At 40.6% G+C, this 16,966-nt stretch overlaps 1 protein-coding gene across 6 annotated transcripts in view; it reads right to left on the bottom strand.

Moving 5' to 3' along the window:
• The window catches only part of INPP4B (inositol polyphosphate-4-phosphatase type II B), a 512,352-nt gene that overhangs the window by 77,807 nt on the left and 417,579 nt on the right, over positions 1 to 16,966 (bottom strand). For all 6 annotated transcript variants that reach the window (XM_083173210.1, XM_083173202.1, XM_083173215.1 and 3 more), the window contains 2 exons: positions 15,643 to 15,852; positions 3,160 to 3,298 (listed from right to left, as the gene is read on the bottom strand). In XM_083173210.1, coding sequence (XP_083029336.1) covers positions 3,160 to 3,298; positions 15,643 to 15,852 — 349 coding nt within the window. The remainder of the gene's footprint in view (positions 1 to 3,159; positions 3,299 to 15,642; positions 15,853 to 16,966) is intronic.

Genomic DNA, 16,966 nt, shown 5'->3' with positions numbered 1-16,966 from the left:
CTGCGCAAGTGTAGTGATGTATGAATCCAGCCAATTTTGTTCGCTCGGCCTACATTTGATTTGGTTCCGCCCACGTGAGGCCACATCTAAGAATTTTTTCAGGGCCACTTTTAGTTTCCAAACATCCCCATCTGACATTCAGAGTATACCACTTGTATACTGTATACTGGTGCACCAACCCCAAACGCTAGCTTCCTGTTAATTAACTTGGGAACGGCTAGTGATCATAAAAGATGCTGTAATTTTTTGCAGAATGGCCTCGAGCATGCACATCGGTAATTTGCCACCCTGTGAAATGCTCGACCCACAAAGCTGCAGCCCTACAGAAAACAGATGAACTTACATTGTAACAGCAGGGCTTGTACTGTCACATGCAGACAGCTGAGGTGAAGAATTTGCTATGGGAATCAATGGTATCCAGATGATAGATCAACAATCCCCAGGTTGACAATCAAAAGGTCAACATGCTTCAGGTCAACTACAGCAAAAGGTCAGCAGGGTTAAAAGGTTGACTGTGCTTAAGGTCCACATGTACCATCAGCACTGGTGCCCCTTAAGGATTTGTCCTCTCCCCCTGCTCTTCTCCCTTTACACAAATGACTGTACCTCAGCAGAACAGTCAGTAAAAATGATAACATTTGCAGTCGGCATACAGACGAGAGGTGGATCGGCTAAGTCAATGGTGTAACAGAAACAACCCTGACCTCAACCCCCTCAAATGGTTGAGATGGTGGTGGACTTCAGAAGGAAACCAAATGCCATGTACCTACTCATAATAATCGAGGGTTGACTCCTTCAAATTCCTAGGAACAAAGATTTCCTGTGACCTCAAATGGGGGCCCAACATTACCACAACTGTCAAGAAGGCCCAGCAGTGGTTGTTCTTCCTGAGGCAACTCAATAAATTCAACATCCCACAGGAGCTGCTGCTCATATTCTACAATGCCATAGTAGAGTCTGTCCTATGCTCCTCGAATACAATCTAGTTCGGAGGAGCAAACGAGAATGACAAAGGTTGCAAAGGGTGGTGAGGACGGCAGAAAAGATAATTGGAGCGGACCTCCCCACTGTCCAAGAATTATACCTAGCCAGGGTCAAGAAGCATGCAGGAAAGATCTCAATGAACAAGCTACACCCTGGCCACAACCTGTTTGAACCCCTTCCGTTAGGCAGGCGCTATAGGTCCATCCCAGCAAAGACAACAAGAAGTACAAAAAGCTTTGTATGCATGTAATATGTAGCAATCTCCCTGACTCCAATAAGTGTCTAGCAATTTCCCTAACTTGACCTCATCCCCACTCTGAAGCTGTAAAATTTTTGGTTACAATGCACAATGGGGCAGATGTATTGAGCCTGGAGAAGAGATAAACTGGAGATAAAGTGACAGGTGATAAAGCACCAGCCAATGGACTGTATTTGAAAATGACAGTTGGGAAATGATTGGCTGGTGCTTTATCTCCTTTCACTTTATCTCCATTGTATCTCTTCTCCAGGCTTAATACATCTGCTCCATTGATCCCTATGGCTACTTATATTTTAAGTTTCTCATGGCCACTTATATGGAACTACTTCTAAAACACCATGTATGCCAAGCCCTGACACAAAACAATGGGGTAGATTTATTAAGCTCGGTGAAGTGATAAAGTGTCTGGTTTTTATCATCGGCCAATCAGCTCCTACCTGTCATTTTTCAAACCAAGCCTATAACTTCACAGGTAGGAGCCGATTGGCCGGTGATAAAAACCAGACACTTTATCACTTCCCAGAGCTTAATAAATCTACCCCAGTGTCTTGTCTTCAACATGTACAATAGATCTTGCTAACTGCTTTGGGGCTCATCTACATTTTGATGTGTCATTTTATGACACACCTCTTAGATGTAGCAGTGCATGTCTGCGTTTTTCTAGGTGCCACCTCCCCAATCTCCCTGACAATCTTTTTCAAAAGTAGGACAAGTATGCTTTGTAGCAATTTTGTATGTTCAACCAACCAACCAACCAACCAACCAACCAACCGTCACTTGAGTGTAAACCATCAATTTTCCATTGGTTCATATTCTGACTGCACTATCCCTAAAGGGTTACATGTTTGCTACTTGTGTCTAATTAATCTTATATCTAATTAATGCTTATCACTACAATTCTTTCAACTATGTGGACTCAGCACTCTGTGCTGTCACCTGAATTCTTCCCCCTTCTCACTGATGAGCTACTCCAAAACCAAATGGCAAATACACTGAATGGATGGATTACAATGGACTGTAAATACTTCTGACTCATCAATAGAAAAGTGCCATACATATATTGATTAGTAAAGAATTATATAAGAAACTTTTAATAAATACATAAATAAATATTTGTAGAAATCACTTCATATACAGTCACAAAAGAAACAAGTTTAGACCTAAGAACAAAAACATATCTAATTTAACCATACAATTATACTTCATTAGTACACAGTTGCGGCAGAGCTAGCCATACGACTGCCAGGAGGTATTACAAGCTCAGCGTTGTCTGCACAGATGACCACAGTAGTAGCTGCATGAATTGTTATTGAAGCCAAAACCCTCCTTCAAGAACTATGTGATGTCATCTTAACTAATACCGAGCTGCTGACTCGGTATTCTGCTTGTTGTGAAGCTGTTAATAACAATTTGTCTTAGCTTGATAGGAAAACAGTGTATACTGTATATATATATATATATATATATATATATATATATATATATATATCCAGTGCAATTTTTCTGGAAAAATAGGTCCAGTTACTCCGTGTCTGGGGGTGGATCGATAGAATAAATATAGTTAGAGAGCTAGAGAGAGAAATGTATATTTTATTTAGAAACAAAGGCACTCACAGGTAACTTTAAATTAAAACTTATCTTATGGAAAGTACAGTTTGACCCAGAAAAGGTTCAGGAACCCAGGTCCTGATGATGTCATATTTAATTAGAGCTTCAGGAACGGAGTTCCTGCTGAAAAATAGCACTGTGTATATATGATAAAGGCTCTTCCATCAGGGATACAGTATGGCTGTCTAATGCTGGCAAGTGCATTAGTGCCTCAGGGAAAGGCCATTGTCATCTTTCCCTCCTTATTGTTGTAAATAGATGTGTCTCATTCAGTGCAGTTGGACTATAATGTAAGAAAGATATCTTACCATTTATGGGCGATGTGATGAGATCTACATCTAAGGAATCAGGTTTTATGTCTTTTGTGCTGTCTTCTTGTTCAAGCAACCTGTCCGTCATGGCGATAATGCAATTAAGGCTCTTCCCTACGTTGGCCCACACCCTATCCTGAAAAGAACATAAGCATCACACAACATACAATAGCACAGTACCTACACAATGAACAGGAGATAGAAATACAGTGACACAACATCAGATCAGTAAATCCTTTCAAACACTTTATAATTGGCATTGAGAACACATGAAGAAAGCAAAAAGATCTCAGTAGCATGTACAGTGTCATAATGCAGAAATACAATACTGAGATGTTATGATAAATATGCATAGCAGTATACGTGACTGCTGTTAGTTTTCACCTAATTTACATAAAGGGGACAAATGATCACAAAATACATGCATGTAAATGAGTTATTTTTATGGCAGTATGGATTTTGTAATGGTTAGCATTACTGCCTCACAGCACTGAGGTCATGGGTTCGATTCCCACCATGGCCCTAACTGTGTGGAGTTTGTATATTCTCCCCGTACATGCGTGGGTTTCCTCCGGGTACTACGGTTTCCTCCCACAATCCAAAAATATACTGGTAGGTCAATTGGCTTTTAACAAAATTAACCCTAGAATGACTGTGTCTGTGTGCGTGTACATGTGGTAGGGAATATAGACTGTAAGCTCCACTGGGGCAGGGACTGATGTGAAAGGTCAAATATTCTCTGTAAAGCGCTACGGAATATGTATGCGCTATATAAGAAACTGTTAATAAATTATAAATAAATAAATGTTTGGTAACAATTACCATTTTTCATTCCCACACACTGTTTTGTATAACACTAGAAGGACTGGAGGTAGGGGCTATATTATCGTGTATGCCTTTAATGCACCTGAGAATGTTCACACACAGAAATACTTGCCCAAAGTTACGGAGGCTTTCTAGAACTAGTGGGAGAACATCAACCTCCAGTATCGTGCCCATTTTCCCAGCAAATTGGGCAGACCTGGTACTTAGGGGCATACAGTGGGGCAAAAAAAGTATTTAGACAGCCACCGATTGCGCAAGTTGACCCACTTAAAAGATGAGAGAGGTCTGTAATTTAAATCATAGATACACTTCACCTGTGAGAGACAGAATGTGGGAAAAATCGCATGAGTTTGACATTAAATACGATCCGATGGATGGTCCCATGCACATTGGCTTGGAGTCAGTTCAAGGGGCATTATATGCAACTTCTCCCCTTGGAGAAGTCACATAGTGTATGGGGGGCTTCAGACCCAGCAGCACTTTCTCCTACAGATCCCTTGTCTCCAGGGCCTCTCAATCATTTTTCTCAATCCAGCTCTCTCCTATTAACATTTATCTAACTTTTATCATTTATCTACTGTGCACTGTACACAGCACTCTGCCATCCCAGGACTTTGTTTCCAGCTATCTCACTGCCATTCACCCTGACACAAACAGTTAAGGCCCATACACACTGGGCAATTTTGAGCTGAAAGCAGCTCAGTTTAACAGTTTAAGCTGCTTTCAGCTCAAAAGCAACCTTGGGTGTACTGCCTGGCTGTGAGCATTGAGCGCTGATGCGTGCTCCCAGATCATTGCCAGCCACCGCTACTCATCTGCTGGTATTACAAGCAGATGAGCGACGGGGTGGATGCCTTTCTATATGTCCTGCTATGGAAAGCAGTCCACCCTAAGGGAAATTTTTGGACAGGCGAAAATTGCTCAGTGTGTATTCACGAAGCGATTTTCAGCCCAGCGATTTTCTCCATCATTACTGTGCATACACAATGAAACAAGCCCACATAGCAGCCCTCTCATACCATAATTATCTATCTTAGCCCTCATTTGTTGTACCTGTGCTGTCTCTCTAAACCAGGCATTCCCACCCACGGTCCTCAAGGCACACCAACAGTGCAGGTTTTGTAGATATCCAGGCTTGAGCACAGGTGAATTAATTAGTACCTGAGGGATGCTGATTAAACCATCTGTGCTGAAGCCTGGATATCACTAAAACCTGCACTGTTGGTGTGCCTTGAGGACCGTGGTTTGGAATGCCTGATCTATAGGGATATGGCTTATAGTGAAAATGAAAAAAGGCATTTTCTCTTCTGTCTCTTAAATATTTAAATGTCAGAGCTCATACAGTATTTGTGCAGCTAGGTAGCCTACATATGGCATGACTTGGGTTGTATAACTAAATGTTTGCACTGTTGGAGTGCCTTTAGGACCGTGGTTGGGAATGCCTGCTCTAAACTTTTATTCCACTAGCCGTGGTTATGATCTTCAGTCTACCTGTGGAGTCTGGGTACCAGGTAAATAGCAGGTTTGCATTTAATTTTTGGAGATTTTGGAAAGTATATCAATCCCTTTTCAGATGGTAGAAGTCATACTGTAGCACTTCCATTCTTTTCTCTACACTATATAACACAAGACAATAGCATGCAGGCAAGAATCGTGTTTTCAGAACTATGGCCTTGTACACATAGGCAATAAAAACGTAATTTCTAAAGTGTGTTTAAAGCATTGCCTAGAAACGTTCCATTATGCTGACCTATTCTCTTATATGCTTTCTAACAAGCAGGAACTCCGCACTGTTTACAATTACTGTATTAGTACTTTGTCAAATATTATTAGACTCCGATATTTTTCAGTCATCCTCACTGCACTTCAAAGTATGTTCCTATGTTCTGGAAATCCTATTATTTCTTACACTTAAGTATTTCACAAACTATAGTAATATTTCTAATACAGAAAAATTTCTACTATAAAATCTCCAATTTCCCCTATAAAATTATGTTTTCAGTGGTTGAATTTAAAAAAATAAAAACAGTTTATTTATTGTTTATTTATTGGGCGACAGAACTCATCCATCAGTGGAGGAGAAGGAGCGACGAACAGCTCCTGAAGATACAACATGCTGTGAAAGTCCTAGATGGGCATTGAAATGCAAAACTGCTGCGCTCCCCAGGTGAAATATTAAGACACAGTGGAAGTCCTAGACAGGAGGCAGCCATGCAAAAGAGCTTTAAGTCTGGCATCCACCAGGAGAAGAATGCATGCCACCCACTGCCAACCTCTGCAAGGGAAGGGAAGGGGCGGGCAGCCATAGTACATGGCCCTAGTTGAGGTGCAGAGAGCACATACTCTGCTCGCCCCACCTTTGCTACACCATGGCTGGGCACATTTGGTGAGATCATTACCCTCTTTATGAAACACAATCATTTTAGCTTCAAGAGACTGTTTTGGGAAAAGGTCACCTTTAAAAACACTATTAAAAAAAGTGAATAGATTGGGGACAAGAACCTACTGAAGAACCTAAAAGGAAGAAGGAGCTCAGAGGCATAAGAGGCAGAGAAACACCTTAAGAATCTTGGATAATCTTCCCTGATATCATCTTATACTAGAATTGCCACCTTGATGGAGCTTTTTAAACATTAATTTCCAGATAAGGCTGCACGTGTGGCTCAGCACCAGCAGCTGGGAAGTAACTGCTTCACGGTCTGACCACAGCCTACTTTGGAATATAAAGGTGATACAGTATGTGGTTTTTCAGACAACTATGTTTGCTTGCCTGGCCAGGTATAAAAACAACATGAAAAATATCTTTAGAAGGTTATATCTTTTCTGAGCAGTACTGAGAATTGCTATACTAACCTACAGTACCGGCAATTATTATATTTATATATATTTTTTTATTGATTTTGCATAGAAGAAAACAAAAACAACACAGGCAGAAGTGCTACATGTGATGCGTACAGGAAATATAGGATAATCGCCATTGAATGTATACAAGAAAATATACAAATAATCATGCACTTAGATGTAAGGATATATAAGGCAAATATCGTTTAAGGAGAGTACACAAGAATCCGGAGGCGCCATCCGGGATCCCGTGAACAGCAAAGCGGAGGGGGATACAATTATAAAATCATAGAACGTAAATGTTAAGCACCATCAGAATGCGTTGCAGAAGAGTCACCAGTCAAAAGCACTACTGACCAAAATAAATTAACCCACTATCCAACCTAAAAAAAAGACTAAAGTTATTTAAAATTTCTAAATGGCGAGGATAAACCCGCTAATGCTAGTAAAGAAAAACACCCCAAAAACCCAAAGCAAACCTCCCATATAACCCCCCACCCTGTACAACCCACCCCCAACTAAGGCCTACTTGGATCCCTTTAACCGTAATACCCCCTTACTAAACTATACTAATCTAAATAAACAACAAACCCCCCCCCCCAGTTCCAGGATATTATGGCAAGTATATGTCAGGGGCAATGGACAGGACACAGACCCTAAACGTAAATCAAGATCCAGCTCTCCCACCATAATACTCTTGTCATACATAATATATGATACAGGATTACATTTTAGAAATGGAAATATCTATACAAAAGTACAAACAGGATATATGTAAATAAAGCAACATCAGTAATGTGCAGATATCGGTAGTTGAAAAAAAAAGAGGATATGAAGGGTGAAAGGGACATCTCAAAAAACAGTACAGTATGAATCATTAATCCGGCCAGTCCTTAAGTCCATAGAATAAGGGAGAAATGTCAACAAACTCCTCTCTAAGATCGTAAGAACATTCAGGATAATGACCAAAATACTTAGGCACAAGGTCCCATAGTCGTGCAGTTGTCAGTAGATAAAAATAAAGCGATCTCAGATGTGCCTCAACATTAGGCAAAATATACCAGGACATCTCAAATCCGAGCATACATCTATTTTCCTGAGGGTACAGATCCAGGAAATTTAAAGGCATGAGAGCCATAGGGCCTACAACAAAACAGCACTCAGGTGTATAGTCCTCAGACATCTCAGCACAGCTCACCTCGGCGCAGGTAGGAGAGAAAATCTCTCTCTGTACAGCCATGATCTTGCTGACAATCAGCGTGCAGGATTGACAGCGTGCAGGATTTGATGTAGTGAGATTTCCATATTTATTTGTAGTAAACACTCACTTGGCAATAGAGACCGAAAAAATATATATATTGCAGATTCTGAGATACAGTTAGGAACTCGAGGATTCCAGACTGGCCGTTTCCTCACCTGCACTGCCAGATCAAGTGAGCACTCAGGAGATCAACAGTAGTGATGTGAAGTAATATAGAAATATGAATAGTAATATAGAGACCACCAGATTACTGTGAAAGCAGCCCCCAGCGAACACTACAAAAGTGTGCGTGTAGCAAGATGGTGTCAGCTCCCCCCGTGCGGACCGCAGCAGTGAGTCCCCTCTGAGACCACTTCCCACATACACCGCTATAAATTCGTCCGGATCGCCGAAACACCTCACCCCCACACACTGAAGACAGGATTAAGCTACCGCGATGTTCCAGGTCCGCCTCAGGCAGCTTGATCAGCAAGTCTGCGTTTCCCCTCTCCCACGGCAGCAGCAGTATCAGATAGTAGTGGCGTTAAACAAGGGTTCCGCAAGTGCCGCTAGCGCGGGTCCTTAAGATTGGCAGCCAATGTGTAGTCACCGCCTCAAGTCTTGGATATGCGTCAGGGCAGGGGAGCAGCAGTCGGGTGCAGCCCGTCTCCGCTCCACCCCACCAAGATGGCCGCGGGCGATATTGTTCAGGGCGCAGCAGGGCCGCAGGTTCCGTCGGGCTCCCGGGCCCAAGCATGGATCCGCGGGTAGACAAATCGCGGCTTGTAAGGTGCACTGTCCTATAGGGCACAGCTGGACACCGTTGTAGGTAAGCAGCACGGGGTCTTCAGGATATATATAAGGATTTATTGCAGGACCCGACACAATGTGCTGCCACTCCACGCCGCGCCAAGCTCCGCCCCGGGCAATTATTATATTTAGTGTAACCCTACACGTACTATATATATGCTGGTAACCCAGAGACTGCTTCACTAACTCTGAGTACTTGTGTAATAGCACAGCGCCCGGCTGCCTAGCGTAGTCAGCGTAGTGTCTCCGTGGCAGCACTGCGTAGTCAGCGTAGTGTCCCCGGGAGCTGCAGCTCTGTCCCCGGCGTCCCTGGCAAGCCTAGTGAGCGCCTCTCACACAGCGCTGGTATTCGCCAGATCCCCTGTGCTGGCAGACACCGGCAGAGAGGGGATCATGCAGATGCCGGCGGAGAGGTGCTCCATCTGTCTGAGACGCAGGAGCGTTCGTGCAAATGCAAGAACACATACTTTCTGTATCCTTCTTGCTGTCTAAGGAGCACAGTACTTTATAATCACCACAAATAATCCATCTATGAACCTTGTAGTTAAGATTTGTGAAAACAAAGGCTATCCTTTCAACAGAACAGAATGACAGTAGCTTATTTACATTACCCACCCCACACCTCATCTTTGTCTTTTATATTAAATATGTCAAAAGATACTAAATAATGTAAATAAAGGGTTTTAAATTAATATAATAGCTTTATATGTAGGAATAAAGAAAATAATCAATAGCGCATTGAAATTTTCATTTGGTGGTACGTATGGAGAAGTGTGAACGATTTTTCCAAGTTCTGGTGGTATCATCAGGTCATCCATAATGCACAGACAAAAGGTCAAGTTAAATAGAAGATATGAAGAGATAGCAGAGTAGGGGAAGTAAAGTTAGGATATTGGATGTCAATATATTATTTTACCAATAAATGAATTGTACAGCAAGATCATAAGGCTAACAGAGTTCTGTAAGACCTCAAGATATAGTGGAATTATTTAGTACAGTATGTGCCAGAAACAGAGATTCTAAAGACAGTAGGATACGAGCCAATAAAGAGCGCTCACAAAGACCAGATGGTAAAGATTGTGTAGCACTATAGACAGATTTATTCTTATGACTGATGTAACTGGAAATTTCATTAAAGAATGTAATGAAAAAAGCCTTTTTGAAAAATTGTTGCACTGTCTATAATTACAACCAGGAGTCACACATTTCGTGCGGGATAGATACTGATCCATAATGCGAAAAACAAATAGTGAATAAAATAATACGGAAAACACAGTGCAAATAAAACTGTCAATTAACTGGTAATGTTTTATTTTTTTAAATGTTTGTCAATCTATGATGCAACATAAGCGTTATTAACCAATACACAGGGAGTAAATCTCCCTGTGTGCTTTACCTTCATATCGGAAGTTCTAATGAATCATACCAACTTCAATTACCACAGCTAAAATTAGTCTACCCACATTCACGCTGGTCTTTAACACAATGTTCCTCTAAGGTATTATTATTTTTCACAGTTATACAGAAGTTAAACAGTTTTCCCTGCAGATCACAATTCATTTTGCTTTCTTATTTTCTCAATATGTTGGTTAGCTGTTGAATGAAGAAAAGTGTTGTCAATCAATCAGTCAGTTGATGTAGATATTACATTAAACTCCCTACTGGTTAGTTTCCACAGTTTACAGCTAGGACTTATCACAACTATTAATACAGTAGTTATCTAAAATAAAAACATAGACAACAGGAGTTGGGATTAATTTAGGTCAAATTCATTTTGACATTGAACATTTTAATAATAATTCTTAAATCATTAAATATAATTAAATTGATTAAAAATTGCACACATTTGTGTTAGACTCTCCTATAATAAACACATCAGGATGGGCTGTGCCATTACCAAGTAGGGACCAGTTATCCTATAAGGAGAGCACATCCATGTAAAATATATAAACAATCAACACTCAACAGTCTGCCAAAGCAAGGTACCTCAAACTGTTGCCAGTCAGATCATACCTACACTAAACCAACTGAAAACTTATCGTGACCAAAGCTTACACAACCAAAAACAACCAGTCTTCCATCAAGCACATATGATCAGAACGAAACAAATGTACATCCTTGAACTTCATCATACTATGGGGGTGATTCAGGATCACTTTCAATGCACATTTGGTTTGCTAATGGACAAAACCATGTGCACTGCAGGTGGGGCAGATGTAACATGTGCAGAGAGAGTGAGATTTGGGCGAGTTATTTTGTTTCTGTGCAGGGTAATTACTGACTGCATTATTTTTACATTGTAATACAGGTTGAGTATCCCGTATCCGAGTATCCGTTATCCGAATTATTCCGAAAACCAGACATTCCAGAGAGTGAAAAAAATTTTTTTTTTTTGCTAAAACCTCACTGGGGACATTTGTAACAGCATCACTGGGGACATGATATGTAACTGGCACTATATATGTGCAAGACAATGATTGCTTGGCATTCAAATTCAATATCTGAGATAGTACACAAATTTTGTTTCATGTTTTGAAACCTTATTTTTTGAACAAATAAAATATATTTGTGTGTATTTTATGTGGTAATAAAATATATTTGTGTGTATTTTATGTGTTTATACAGCATACATGCAAGATACGTCAAAATACATAATTGAAATATTAAAATATTCCGAAATACGGAATAATCCGTTATCCAAAATTCTCCTGGTCCCGAGCATTTTGGATACGGGATACTCAACCTGTATTGATATCAGTTTAAAGTGCAAGCCCAACCCAAATCTAACTCATGTTACATCTGCCTCACCTGCAGTGCACATGGTTATGTCTATTAGCAAACTAAATGTGCTTTGAAAACCTGAATAACCCCATTTGTACCACCACTACATCATTGACTGAAAGTATTAAAAGAGCCAATGCACTTTACAGCTAGCAGTTTCCCTCACCCTTCCAGGTTTTCAGGAATGCACTTCCGGTGAGGAAATTACCACTGATCAAACCACTTTACTAAAAAGACTAAGCATGTAAGATATCAAAATATTCAACAAGATCCAAGGAAGTGAGCTGGCATAAGGCTTTGCCTCCAAGATGTACCACCAACACTTTGGGTTGACCAAACCTCAAACAAATGTCCCTTCAACTCAACCCACAACGTACCCCTAAACCCTAACCAAAGCACTTTGCAGTTTACAATTCTAAAGTAAATTTGGTTTGGCTGACAAAGGATTGTGCTGCCCAATAGAGAAAAGAATGGGCAATAAGCTTAGAGCTTGAATCTTTGATGAGGAAAAAACAGATCCAGCAGCTGAAGTGGATGCCCTTATTTGAAACTAATGGGTACCAAAATTATGCAGATGCAAACCCAATACATCACTACAGAGTTGTTCATATATTATATTATAACCATTTTAATATTAAGTTAATGGGGATCTGTCCATATGAAGAAACCTAGTACCTTCCAGTATTGACAGTAACTCAAAATATGCATACAGAGTCACAAGGCAGATCCATATAGTCTGACATCTTTCCAATACTAAGTATCAACCCATCCAAATTTAGTCTTGGATCATTGGAAATTGGATAAGATCTCATCACCATCACATAAAACATTGCAAAAAGGAGAGCTGACTCATTGGTGCCACTAAAGTCACAGCAACTGCCAATTTCAACAAATTTCATGTATGTCAAAACAAACTCCATCAACCAACGTCAATAGGTGTGGCAACTGGTTCCAATCATTAGGACATTGCCTGTCTTCAAAAACAGCTTTGACGCTATCCCAAAATTTGAGAGCTGTGGAAAGCAGAAACTCTTTGGCAGATCATACCAGCCAAAGAAATGCATTTAAAACATAATGCCTGCAAGCCACTTAAGGAGTGACGTACCACAAATGAGGACCAGATAGAAGAGCTGATGCCTACCTGCATTCACATGGGTTAAGCAATATAGCTCCCACTCATGCTCCGAACAGTCTGGAGCAAGAGAACACCTTGCTAGTTCCTCCAGTTCAGCCAAACATGCATAACCTATCGAGGCAGCCTTTGGGGCCAACTCTCTAAATTTGACCTAATTAAATCTAGAACTAGCATCTCCATACTACTTGTAAACTCCAGTGACATGTTTAGCCTAAAAGCTGGCATTATAAACTAAACAAAACAGCAGCCTAACATGCAATTGCACCACAGGCAATGAGGATACCCCCAGAGGTTGTCACGCCAAAAGACTAAGTTATCATAACCAGGAGCTTAGGGGTTCTGCCTCCCTTGTACCTAACTTACATTGGCATCACTGTGTGGCATAGTGTGAAGTGTATCACTGTAGCATTATGTGAACGGAGACACTGCAATGGGGCTTAATATGACCCAGGAAACATTACAATAGGTCATATATAATATGCAAAAAATGAAGTAGGGCACTACTATGGGACATAAAATGAACAAGGCACTATTGTGAGGCATACAATGAACAACTGTTGGGGAGACAGGTGTTTTAGCTAGAATCATTGGAAGCCTCTTTAATATGTTGCTGTGGGGCACAGAAAATTCTAGTTATGTCCCTGTATTTAATTTTATACTCACTCCATCTCCACAGCGGTCATTACACACAGTAGCTCTACACAATATGCTACATGTCTGGAGCAGAAGAGTAGGCTGTGTTCCTGATACCAGCAGCCCCAAAGTATTTTATGGAATATTTATCCCCTTCACTGTTGTGCATCGTTGGATAAAGTTTTGTTGGGGTCACTACCAATAAAAACAATAATATATTTTGGTGATGGTATCAAAATGTATAATATGTAATACTCTCAGCACCACAAATGTGTTAACCATCAGGTAGTGCCCCATTTCATATTATACCCCATAGAAACCCCAGTTCACATATACCACAGTTGTGGGGGGGGGGGGGGGGGGGCTGTGCATTGGAGTCCTTGGCAACTGCCAAATGCCTTGCTGCGAATCCGGCCCTGTGTCTGGTGCCATCCAGCTCTGCCAGCCTACCTTTCCAGTATCTGACAACACATTTACTGTTAATAACATTATGCCCCCACAGTGCTCCTAAATGTGAAAGAGGTGCCAGTAAACAACCACATACAACCAAGTGCTTTTTATGGCAGGAATATCTTGCTTGCCTAAGTATGGTAAAGGCAGACCTTGTTTGCCCTGCTAGACAGTATTTCTGTTAGAGACCATGTAATCTGCTGTCTGAAAGCATATGGATGGTAACAGAGTGAAGCAATTAAGATGATTCTCTGGGAGGTACTGAGGAATATCATTCTATGGATGAGCCTAATTAATGTTATAACTTTGACAGCTTTGAATAAACTAGATTTGCACAGAAATCAGTGAAACATTTTTATTTCATGTTTCTGTGTAAACGGAGCTGATCTGACAGGAAAAGGAAAGATGTTGCTGATCAATCCCAGCAATTGCTGCTTCAGGTTCTTCTTCTCAAGGTGTTATACAGGACGATGTTTACAAAATGATGAATTGTAAATCTTTAGAACTAGATTGTCTGATTTTTTTTATACACCAGGCCTGGCCAAGGACCAGGTCTGCTGGAGGGTCCTGGGTCCTGCTCGGTGGACACGGACGGTCAGTATTACGGCCGCAACAACACCAAGCGGCCGGACCAACACTGGACCCTACTTCCATCCCACATCCATGGAAGATAAGCGCCACCCATCAGAGTTCATTCAGGGTTATTGCAGAGACAGCGATACCGATAAAACCACCAACTCACTTACTCAGAAACATGACATGTCCCAATTATGAAGATCAACGTTTAAAAAACTGAATTTGTCATCAGGACATCATTTTATCCTGATGACAAATTAAATTTTGAAACGTTGATCTACATAATTGGCACATGTCCTGTTTCTGAGCAAGTGTCGTGAGTGCTGCACCCTCTCCACCCATATATATATATATATTTAAGTCAAATAGCAAGGGAATCTCACCGTGTGTACACAGCATTATGCTGGGTTTCGATTTGTGCTGCCTTGGGAGCGCAAGGTAAAAAACCTGTGCAATCTGCATGTGATCTGCATACAATCTGCATGCGATTTCGACTATACAGTCAAAATCTCATGCTGATTGTACCCTTGTGTACACACCACATCAGCTATGATCTTTTCCAGCCTGACTCATTAGCAGCTATGTGGTAGCTCTAGACTGGGGCAGACGGAGAAGAATGTTAGATGGTTCTGTCTCTGTGAATGTATCTGCGATTGGATTACTATTTGTGACGCATGGGATGGTTTTTCTTTCTGTTTGGGGGGCACCTTTCTGTTCACAGTGCACTACGAATTCTCTGATTAACGACACTGAATTAGGCCCTATGTGTGCAAATAACCACACACTATCACAAATATAATATTTTGCACTGGTCTACTTCAGCTTATTAAATTAACCCTAATATATGCTTCATATTATATATCTACGCCGTTTCGGGATTACTCCCTTCGTCAGGACCAACACATGTTGGTCTTGACGAAGGGAGTAATCCCAAAACGGCGGAGACCATTTACACAAGTAAAGTTACACGTTTGTTTTCACCTAAAGACCCGGAGTGATGCCTGTTTCTTTTGCTGCACTGTATTGGTGGAGGAATACACCTGGGGAATGCACCTGGGCAGAGACGCGCAGCTATATATATATATATATATATATATATACATATATATATATATATATACACAATGTTATAGCAAATATAAACCTAAACAAAATGTAATAATAACATGTAGTGTGCTGAGTTACTTACCCATTCCTCCTCATCAAATTCAGAGTGGTGAGGTATAGAATCTTGTCGTGTTATTGGCTGTACATGGTCCTGTTCCTGCTGATCATTTTCATTCATGGCGTTCCTTGGGTCTGTAAGCTTCTTATTTGCACAGCCTGGCCGTGCTGTGTACAGTGCCAAAAGGGCATTGTTTATTAACTGGTCTTTGAAAGAGTGAACAAATAACTCAGTCTGTAAGGGAAAAAAAAAAAAAACAAACTATGAAAAAAAGCCTTTCTTTTCGCATATGTGTGTGTGTGAGTGTGTGTTTGTGGTAACTAAATTAGATTGTAAGCTCCACTAGTTCAGGTGATCCTAATTTTTCTGCTGTGTAGACAGCCCTGCCGGATGCACAAATAACATTTTAAATATGGACTACTTAGAGTAAAGAAGATGAAATATCATTTGTTAGCAGGTTAAACAGTTAGATTTTAGTGCACTATTTATGACAGAGACAAGGCTCATAACTTACATAAGAAAAATAGTTGTAAAATAATTCTACTTTAAAGACAGCCATTAACATTTCACTTAAATTTTTACTAGCCAGATGGGATTGTATAAACTGTCATATGGATTTAAATAAAATGTCAGTCTAAATTCTGTTAGCAGAAGCTAAAAAAAAACAAACATGTAATTGTTTCACATAGTTGTGATGGAGACAGAGAAGGTTCGTTAATGAAAGATAGCGTTAATGGTGCGAGGGAACACTACCTGCACATATATCACTGATCCCTATGTGTTAGACAGGTTCTTCTGTGTAGAAGCTTTGCCCACTGTGTTAAACATGAAAAGCTTTTGAATTTGGATGGTTGAAATGGAGGCGGTGTTTTTAGTGAGTACATATAGACACATCATTACCCAAGCACAGCAACATACTGTATGCCATGAACTGTATTATGTGGTCCATTATTCATAAATAATATAGTAACAGCAAAACTAAGCAGCAATCTGAAAGCAGCCAAATAATCATGATTAATGACTGACTTTTATTGATCCACATTATTATCATATTAAGATAATAATCTCTTCTAAAGAATTGATCAAAAATACAGTGAAAAGATGGACAGGTTTGGTCAAAGGGCCTAATTCAGCATTGATCGCTAATCAGCGACTGCGCACTGTGAGCAGAAAGCTGCCAACAAGATAGATTAAACAACCCTGGCAAAATTGTGAATGCATTGGACCATTGAAGAGTTTTTTCCATATGCACCGTTCTAAGGCTTCCACTAATCTGCACAAGAACCAGGCTGGAAGTGGTCATCGCTGACACCAGAGACCCACCCGAAAACTGCCTGGCAGTTTCATA

This window comes from Crinia signifera, chromosome 1 (assembly GCF_055691185.1).
Source record: "Crinia signifera chromosome 1, ASM5569118v1, whole genome shotgun sequence".
Lineage (NCBI taxonomy): Eukaryota > Metazoa > Chordata > Amphibia > Anura > Myobatrachidae > Crinia > Crinia signifera.
Note: the sequence above shows the minus strand (reverse complement) of the source record. Positions and strands in the feature narration are given on the sequence as shown.